The sequence below is a fragment of the Lutjanus erythropterus genome, chromosome 9 (genome assembly GCF_056507025.1).
Source record: "Lutjanus erythropterus isolate fLutEry1 chromosome 9, fLutEry1.hap2, whole genome shotgun sequence".
NCBI lineage: Eukaryota > Metazoa > Chordata > Actinopteri > Lutjaniformes > Lutjanidae > Lutjanus > Lutjanus erythropterus.
In genome coordinates this window covers 42947501-42957500 of record NC_139325.1, presented here as the reverse complement: position 1 = coordinate 42957500, position 10000 = coordinate 42947501, and the positions used below count along the sequence as shown (strand labels likewise).

Sequence of the window (10000 nt, the reverse complement as noted above, 5' to 3'; positions counted from 1 at the left end):
TTACCTGTCAGAGGCTTTTACCTGTCAGAGGTTTTTACCTGTCAGAGGCTTTTACCTGTCAGAGGTGTTCACCTGTCAGAGGCTTTTACCTGTCAGAGGTTTTCACCTGTCAGAGGTTTTCACCTGTCAGAGGTTTTTACCTGTCAGAGGCTTTTACCTGTCAGAGGTTTTCACCTGTCAGAGGCTTTTACCTGTCAGAGGTTTTTACCTGTCAGAGGCTTTTACCTGTCAGAGGTTCACCTGTCAGAGGTTTTTACCTGTCAGAGGTTTTTACCTGTCAGAGGTTCACCTGTCAGAGGTTTTTACCTGTCAGAGGTTTTCACCTGTCAGAGGTTTTTACCTGTCAGAGGTTTTTTACCTGTCAGAGGTTTTTACCTGTCAGAGGTTTTTACCTGTCAGAGGCTTTTACCTGTCAGAGGTTCACCTGTCAGAGGTTTTTACCTGTCAGAGGTTTTTACCTGTCAGAGGTTCACCTGTCAGAGGTTTTTACCTGTCAGAGGTTTTCACCTGTCAGAGGTTCACCTGTCAGAGGTTCACCTGTCAGAGGTTTTTACCTGTCAGAGGTTTTCACCTGTCAGAGGTTCACCTGTCAGAGGTTCACCTGTCAGAGGTTTTCACCTGTCAGAGGTTCACCTGTCAGAGGTTCACCTGTCAGAGGTTTTTACCTGTCAGAGGTTTACCTGTCAGAGGTTTTTACCTGTCAGAGGTTCACCTGTCAGAGGTTTTTACCTGTCAGAGGTTTACCTGTCAGAGGTTTTTACCTGTCAGAGGTTCACCTGTCAGAGGTTTTCACCTGTCAGAGGTTTTTACCTGTCAGAGGTTCACCTGTCAAAGGTTTACCTGTCAGAGGTTTTCACCTGTCAGAGGTTCACCTGTCAGAGGTTCACCTGTCAGAGGTTTACCTGTCAGAGGTTTTCACCTGTCAGAGGTTTTCACCTGTCAGAGGTTTTCACCTGTCAGAGGTTCACCTGTCAGAGGTTCACCTGTCAGAGGTTTACCTGTCAGAGGTTCACCTGTCAGAGGTTTTCACCTGTCACTGCTTTACAGTCAGAAGATTTAAACAATATTTAATATATTTTTCTTCTCATTATTTTCTCTCTTTGTCTCATGAATGTTGACATTTGATTGAATTCTTTTTGGTGAAACTGGAGCAAAAATTCTACTTAAAACCTGAAGCCTCAGCAAGAAAACCAGACGGCTGAAGCACAAAAAATCAACATGGAGTTAAAATAAATCTAAAAAAAACAAAAAAACAGTTCAATAAAACATCTACTGACATCACAACAAGGCGAGAAGAATTATCATTATTATTATTAGTGTTAGTGTTATTAGTATTATTATGTTTTAACTGTTTTGTTTTGTTTGTTATTGTTGTTTTGTCCTTTTAATACTTTGTTTGTCAACATCATCTCTGTGTCTTTAATTGGTGGATAAAAGGAGAAGAAAATGGGGAAAAAACTTCATCATCTGAGTTTATAGATGAAAAATAAAAAAGGTGAAGTTTCTATTTTCTCTGTGAATCTACTGAATCTGAATGTTTGTGGTAGAGTTCTTTTGTTTCTTTTGTTTGGTTGTTTTCATTCTTGTATATTTCATTATGTTTTCTTTTAACATGTCAGAAATAAAATCTAAAATAAAGTAAAATAATAAATGAAGTGTATTATTGAGTTATTCTCCTTAAAATGACGGAGGACTGAAAACAAAAAGAAGAAGAAGAAGAAGAAGAAGTGACTGACATGTGAGAGGACACACACAAACACAGTGGAGAGGCTGCTCAGAGTAATCTGATTACAGCTCAAGTTCAAGAGCAAAGCACACACACACACACACACACACACACAGACCGGCTGTGCGTCTGTATGAAAATGAGGCTGATGAATATTCAGAGTCGACCGTCTGTCTGCAGCTTCACAACTTCTTTACATCACAAACAGACAAACTTCTCTTTGTTTGTTTCTTTTGTTTTCTTTTGTTTGTTTTCATCACTGAACAAACAAACTGGTCTGAGCTGCAGGTCATCAACACAAAATATATTTTTTAAAAAAACATCAAAAACAGCAAGAAAATATCAAATAATGGACAAAAACAGGAACTGAACATATTATTATATGGTTATTAATGGTCAGCTGGTTTGTTCCTCTGTGTTTTAATTGTGTTTAATAATTCAGTCAAACATTATTAATATTCTCTTCTGTTGTTATCATCAGTCTTTTATAAAAAAATGTTCATATTTTAATCTTTGATGTTGTTTTCAGCATCACGTCTGTGTGTCCGTCTGCAGAGAACACAGACCAGCAGTCACACAAAATATAATTTCATCAAATAAATATAACTAATATTTTCTTCTTTTCTCAAACATTAATCACAGTATGATTTTTTTACAGTGTAACTGCTGATGTGCAGCGAATCAGAAACAGTTTGAGCTCACAGGTGTGTGTGTGTGTGTGTGTGTGTGTGTGTGTGTGTGTGTGTGTGTGTGTGAATATAAACATATATAAATGTTCATGTTGTGTTGTGATGAAATTAAAAGATGAAGATGTCAGACCTGAGCAGCAGCAGAGTCCCAGCAGCAGCATCACCATCATCTTCATCATCTTCATCTCTGTTCTCTTTAAATCCAAATCAGAAACATCCCAAAGAAAAACTCCTTTTATTCCTCTTCTTCTTCTTCTTCTTCTTCTTCTTCTTTTAATGTAAATATAAAATCATGAATGTGTTCTGAAGGTCTGATGTGGAGCTGCAGCTCAGAGATGCTGCTGAACCTCCTGCAGACCTGATTCAAACTGACCTCTCACTGATGGACAGCAGGGGGCGGAGCCTTCGAGGACAGGGGGCGGAGCATCACATGGACCAGAGAGACAGAGCGAGGAGGAGGAGGAGGAGGAGGTGACATTAACCCTGAGGTCAGGAAGGTGGGAGGGGGAGGGGCGGGGTCACAGCTGACGTCGACAGAGAGGACAGAAAACATTCACACATTAATAAAAATCAGATCAGTGAGACACTGCAGGAACAGAAATATAAATATTAAATATTCATATATTCAAACACCTTTAATATCTACAACATTAATAAAACCAGAGGAAGAATGATCAAATCACGACAGATTATAAAGAAGTAAAGAAAATCTTAATGTTTGCTGTGAAATAGATTTCTTATTATGATTTATTTATTGATTGTGACCTCACAGAATTGAATCGTTTCATCAAGTCCAAAAACTAAACATTAATATTTTTAGCCAAAAATATATGATTGTATTCTGAGTCCCCATTGACATTCTTTGAATAAATGAATTTAATTTTCTTGATAAAACATCTTTAAATAAATTCATTCATTTTATCTTAACAAACCATTTTCACCCTTAAAGTCTTCTAGAAATAATATTCTGAATATTTGTGACCAATCAGAACATGATTCTTCAAACAAAGAAATTCACCACAAAATAATGAACGATTTCTACTCTTCACATGTTTAGTTAAGATTAATATTTGGTTGTGAGAACAATGTTTTCTGTAACAGTGATATTTTTACATTTTCCAAATGTGTGAAAGAGATTAACTGGAAATAAATGAAAGTTTATTATTGTTTAATCAATCATTTTATCCCCTTATTTCACGTTTAATGATGCTTAATTTATGCATAGTTTATATTTTATTTTGTTCCTTAATTTATTTTTGTTCACCACATCCTGGATGGTAAGTTTCATATCTGCCTTTGTTTTGTTTATGTTTGTTGTGTTTGCTGTTTATGTTGTGTATTTTGTTTTTATTATATATAAACATAAACATATACATTGTGTTTTAATATATACATTTTATTTGTTTATTGAATTATTTTTTGAAAACGTATTTTAATTTAATTATCAGAAAATATGAAGTTAGATTCCTGATCCGTCCTCCAAACCAGTTGGTGGCGGTAATTCACCAGAACGCTGTTTGACACGAAGAAGAAGAAGAAGAAGAAGAAGAAGAAGAAGAAGAAGAAGAAGAAGAAGAAGCAGAAGAAGACAAAGAGGAAGAAGAAGAAGAAGATGGCGGCGCGCTGGTGGACGTAAACAAAGATGTTTTATTGTGAGCAGGATGATCCGCTGGAGACAGAAAACTGAACTGGTTTAACAGTTTAACCTCCTGATGATGAAGATGATGAAGATGAAGCTGAGCGGAGACAAACAACCAAACTGAAGGTGACAAAAACAAACACACAACAACATGACAGCCGCAGTAAACACGGCGAACACACAGCTAGCATGAAGCTAACACCGCTATGCTAAGCATTATAACACAGTAAATACAACTAACCGTGCTAACTGTGCTAACCGTGCTAATAGAGCTAACCCTGCTAATAGAGCTAACCGTGCTAACAGAGCTAACCCTGCTAACAGAAACGTGACTGATGTTTATATTTCCTCCGTCAGTGTCTCAGCGGTGGTGGAAAGTAACTAAGTACATTTACTCAAGTAGTTACTGTCTATAAGTACAATTTTGAGGTACTTGTATTTTACTTGAGTATTTGCTTTCTACTTGTACTGCATTACATCTGAGAGGGAGATGTTGTACTTTTACTGCACTACATTTATTTAACTTTTTACTGGTTATCATCATCATCATCATCATCATCATCATTATTATCAGTTGCAACTGTACTTTATTACTTTTCAGTCTCACTGTCAGTATTAGTGTCTTTGTATTGTTCTTTTTGTTCTTTATTTACTCATCACAAACTTTATTATTTCACTTTTTTCATGTTTTTATGTAACTAACTTCATAGTTGATATAAGATGCAGTTTACACACAGCTGAGGCTCAGATGATGATTTAATATCCAGATCTAACTGACGTCACCATGACGACACAAACAAATGTTCATCAACAAACTTCACAAACATACTTTGACTGTTAAAGAACATTTTGCCAAAAATGTTCAAATGAAATACTTTGATATAATCTCAGTTTAATGTGATTATAGCTGATATTTATTTATATTTAAAAATGCTGATATTTGTCGTGCAGCCCTGATAATATATTTTCTTACAGTGATGTCAGTTATTCACATTATAGTTTGTGCTCTGCTGATAATTTACCTCCTGTGTGAAGCGATGAATCCATCAGAGGATCAGAGAATCCATCATCAATCATCAGTTCATTAATCGATCAGTTTTCATCATGTTGAACCTGTGAAAACTGATCAGACAAAACAACTCAGTGATGAGTAACAGAAATAATAAATCTGATGTTTGCAGCAGAAAGACATTTTTCTTCCTTTTCCCTTAAAGTCCTTCTGTGTTCCTTCTTTAACAAAATGAAATAAAAGCAGCAGCTGTGAGTTAAACATGAACGATGAATGAATGAATGATGTCCAACAGTAAAAGTACAATAATGCAGCAGACGTCCTCTGATACAGTTAATTACAAATAATTAATCATTTAATTTCACTGTAAATATCTTCACACTCTGGTTCTTTATCCACACGCTTTTATTGTGAAATTCAGTTTATTGTTTTATCCATATAGTCTCTGGGGTTTTAGCCTGTATTTATTCTACTGCAGTAGTACTGTAGTTTTATTGTGTACTGACAGTGTTTTTCCGCCCCAGTGGTCTCGTGTTAATGTTCCTCTCTTATGGACAATAAAGCTTGATTTTTTTTTGTTCTGTCAGGATCCAGATTTGTCAATCCAGTCTGGTCCAGTTTGATCCGGTCCAGTCCAGGCGATGATGGCGGGTCGAGGTCGTGGGCGTGGCCGGAGGATGATGACGTTCAGTGTGGAGGCTGTCGGCATCAACAGAGGAGACAGTTTACCTCCATCCATCCAACAGCCTACACCTCTGTTCCCTGTGAGACACACACACACACACACACACACACACACACACACACACACACACAGACACACACACACAGACACACAGACACACACACACACACAGACACACACACACAGACACACACACACAGACACACACACAGACACACACACAGACACACACACAGACACACACACACAGACACACACACACACACACACAGATGACAGGAGTTTCAACTAACAACAACAATAGTAATAATAGTAATGATGATGATGATGATGATGATGATGATGATGATGATGATGATGATGATGGTAAAACCCTGTAAACAAAGAAAGTAAAATGATAAATCATAAATAAAAACACTATTAAAGTCTTTTTAATGAATTTTAGTTTGAAGATGCTCTGCCTTTAGTTAAAGGTGTGTTTCAACATTTTCTAAGACAGCTGGCTGCTGTCATGTGTGTGTATGCAGGATCTAAAGCCGTTCTAACGTAAAAAGTTCTAACATAAAAAGTTCTAACGTAAAAAGTTCTAACATAAAAAGTTCTAACGTAAAAAGTTCTAACGTAAAACGTTTGTGAATGAGGCTCATGGAGAGGAAAAAATATCAAGACTGATGAAGACAGCTGACAGCAGTGCACTCTGGGATTTGTTCCTGACTGTGTGGGTGTGTGTTGTCCAGGTGATGGAGCAGAAGCCCCTCCCCCTGGCAGGTGGCGAGGAGGCGGAGTATCTGTTGGCTCTCAAACAGGAGTTCAGAGGAGCCATGAAAAGTCTGCCCTGCTTCATCCAACCAGCTGCTGCACACAGAGGTCTCTCTCACACACACACACACACACACACACACACACACACACACACACACAGGTCATCAGCTGACCAATCACTGATCATCAGTAATAATCAGTGTTTTATTGTGGCGGTGTTGTTTCTTGTTTCCTGTCCAGATGTGGAGAGATACTCTGATAAATATCACAGCAGCGAGCAGACAGACGCACTGACCGACTGGTCACCAGGTCAGACATCATCATCATCATCATCATCATCATCATCATCGTCGTCGTGATAAGCTATATAGTTTCACATTAAAGGGACAGTTCACCCCTAAATCAAAGCCACATGTTCCTCCTCTTCCAGTGCTGGTTGTCCACATGTCTGACTTCTCTACAATAAAATGGATCTACATGACAAAATGTACATTTAAAAAACTCAAAACCAGCAGTTTCATGTTGGAACTACTTTCTCTGTGATTCAGACCTGAGCAAACTGCAGCCTGGAGGTCAGATGTGAATCATGGAAATAAAAAAAATAAACAAAAATCTGGCAACAACAGACAAAAGCATTTTGCTGACCATTAAGCCATTATCAGACCTTTATTTTGAAAGGGGTCTTTTCTGTGTTCTTTAGTTTCTGAACTGAACTGAATCATCTTTGAATCACTTGTCATTCTTATGTTTTTATTGTTTGATTTGATTTATTCCTCCTGAAATGTTTTATTCCTGTTTCAGTGTGTAACTATATCTTGAAAAGAGTCGTAGAAATAAAGTGATTATTGTTGTTGTTTGTTGTTTCAGACTGGAAGAGATTTCCTAAAGAGCTCAGAGTTCACATCAAGAAACCTGCCAGAGACGGTGAGTATCAGCTTCAGCAGATGATTGATTAATTGATAGACGGTTGATTGATGGGTGTATTGATCTGCTGCTGTGTATCTCAGGTGTGTCAGCAGGCGTCAGTCGCTCTGACAGAGTTCAGTCGGCTCAGAAGAAGAAAAGAGTGAAAGAGAAAGAGGAAGTGCTTCTCAAACTGGAGGTGAGACGAACCGCTTCCTGTCCCCCGAGTCCAGACTAAACCTGGACGGTTTTATGATCGACACAACAGAAACACACCTGCTGCTGTAACATTTCCACCTTAACTCAACATTTCCACCTTAACTCAACATTTCCACCTTAACGTGTTTGTCAGACCCTGGAGAAGAAGGAGGAGCGGGGGAGCTCGGGGGAGGAGGAGGAGGAGGAGGAGGGAGAAGAGAAGAAGAAGAAACAAGAGGAAGAGGAGGCCGAGGGAGAGGAGGAGTATGATGAGGAAGAATTTGAGGAGGTGATTTTTACTAAAATCAGATTTTTATGAATGAAGTTTGGTTTGTGTTCATTAAACATCATTTGTTTCTAATGTTAAACTTCATTAAGACAAAAGTTCATGTGTATTTTAATGTTTCATCAGACTGGTGTGTATTTAACTGTTATTAATGTGTAATAATACAGTTATTAATGTGTAATAATACATGAATTAATTAAATGTTGAGTGTTAAAGTCAGACTTGTTAAATTTAGTTTTTCTGTCTCGTCCACAGGAGACAGATTATGTCATGTCATACTTTGATAACGGCGAGGAGTTTGGAGGCGACAGTGACGACAACATGGACGAGGCTATTTACTGAAACACCAGCACTGAACGGACACACACACACACACACACACACACACACACACACACACACACACACACACGTTTTTATCCGGTTTTTATCAGGTGTGTGTTTGTGTCTGCAGAGAAACCGTCCAGCAGCTGTTTGACATTTTAAACTCTTTTATAAAAACGGACTCAGAAAAGGACTTGATGGACGTCCAGATGTCCAGAGGAGCGAAGACGGTCAAAGAAAACAAATCATCAGAAGACTTAATGCTGCGTCTTTTAAAAGTTTTTAAATGTTTTGTATCGATGTTTTATCAGTTTTGTCTTCGTTGTGAATCGTGTGTGTGTGTGTGTGCGTGTGTGTGTGTGTGTGCGTGTGCGTGTGCGTGTGTGTGTGTGTGTGTGTGTGTTTCTGGATAAAAACACTGCAGCTCTGTGAAGAGTTAAAGGAGTATTCTGTATAAAACATGATGATGTGAAGACTTTTGTTGAAGACACATTCACTCTAAATCAGGCAGGAAAACAGAAACAGAAAAAAAAATTGAATGTTTGGAAGTTAAAGTGTTTGTATGTTTGGGTATAACTTTTTATAAAATGTTCAAACTTGACTTCAGTTTGGTGAAGTTATTCTGATGAATGTGGAGATGAAGCTGAATGATGACATCACTGTGGAGAAACGTGGATGATTTGTCGTTAATTTTTTTTCTGTAGTAAACGTTCCTCTGATGTTTGTGCTGAAGTGTCTCATGTGGACGACTCTGGTTAATTCATATCTCCTCACACTGATTGAAGGTCAGGTTTAGTTTTTTTTTTAGTCCAGCTGGACTTTCACAGGAAACAGAATCTCACAAACAGGAAGTGAATAGTGACCAGTTTTCAAACGTATTAATACAACTGAAAAAAGAAAAAAAAACAAAGTGTCTCCATACTGCTGGTCTGCTGTAATCCAAGTCTCCTAAAGTCCCAACATGCTGTTTGCACACCGTCACACACACACACACACAGACACACACACACACACACACACACACACACACACAGACACACACAGACACACGCACACACACACACACACACACACACACAGCTCAGAGAGTGTGAAAACATGTCAGTGATAATAATGTGATGGAAACAGATGTTCCTGAACAGAATCTGAAGCTGCTCATCATTATTCAGAAAAAGTCGTCTCCATGACGATCTGGACGGAGGTCAAATGACCTTCATCATTTAATGGAGAGATTTTTCTCCTCAACTGAAGGATATTTAATGTACCTTTATATCTTTACTGTAGTTTCTATTTCCAGTGAAAACAGTCTTTGTATTTATTCCACATTTTTTTCAGTTTCTGATTTTTCAGTATTCTCCAGTTGAAGTGGAGGATAAAAAGAGATGAAAGGTTCCGTATGAAGAGGTGGAAATATATTTTATAATTCATTATATGACCATATTAAATCATTTTGATGCTTTGAAGACACAACAGTTGGATTGCTGATGAATATTATGTCAGAAAATTAAACTTTTTCATGGATTATTTCTTTGTCAGTGTTTCTGGTCTTTAGTGTCTTACATACAAGAGTCCAAAATCAGGTTCCATCAGGTTCCATCAGGTTCCATGAATCCAACATTTTTCCAAGACAACAACACAAACTTCACCTGGTGTGACGAGTCGGTGCAGCGGTGGAAAACTGTTTGTGCTCCTCCATCCAGCAACATCTGTTCCCTGACAAAAGGTTCCCACCTCAGCAGGTAAGAGAGCCAAAGCAAGATGGTGACACCTGCTGGACAG

General features: G+C 38.0%; 2 protein-coding genes across 2 annotated transcripts in view; one reads left to right on the top strand and one right to left on the bottom strand.

Moving 5' to 3' along the window:
• Nucleotides 1-2669, bottom strand: part of LOC146322263 (immunoglobulin superfamily DCC subclass member 3-like) — a 19965-nt gene extending 17296 nt beyond the window's left edge. Inside the window, exon 1 of the mRNA XM_084725808.1 lies at nt 2546-2669. Within this exon, the coding sequence (XP_084581934.1) occupies nt 2546-2600 (55 nt within the window). The 5' untranslated portion in view covers nt 2601-2669. The remainder of the gene's footprint in view (nt 1-2545) is intronic.
• Nucleotides 2670-4017: 1348 nt separating this feature from the next.
• On the top strand, nt 4018-8386 carry polr3glb (RNA polymerase III subunit GL b). The gene is made up of 8 exons (XM_084727678.1): nt 4018-4180; nt 5651-5827; nt 6486-6615; nt 6751-6819; nt 7378-7434; nt 7518-7612; nt 7766-7900; nt 8153-8386. The coding sequence occupies exons 2-8, from the start codon at nt 5705-5707 to the stop codon at nt 8237-8239; spliced, it is 696 nt and encodes a 231-aa protein (XP_084583804.1). The 5' UTR covers nt 4018-4180; nt 5651-5704; the 3' UTR covers nt 8240-8386.
• Nucleotides 8387-10000: the final 1614 nt, after the last annotated feature.

Excerpts from the sequence above, each read along its gene's own strand:
- polr3glb (XM_084727678.1), top strand. The coding sequence starts at position 5,705 with ATGATGGCGGGTCGAGGTCGTGGGCGTGGCCGGAGGATGATGACGTTC. Across the intron at positions 5,828-6,485 it reads AGCCTACACCTCTGTTCCCT|GTGATGGAGCAGAAGCCCCT; the intron begins GTGAGACACACA and ends TGTGTTGTCCAG. Across the intron at positions 7,901-8,152 it reads ATGAGGAAGAATTTGAGGAG|GAGACAGATTATGTCATGTC; the intron begins GTGATTTTTACT and ends TCTCGTCCACAG.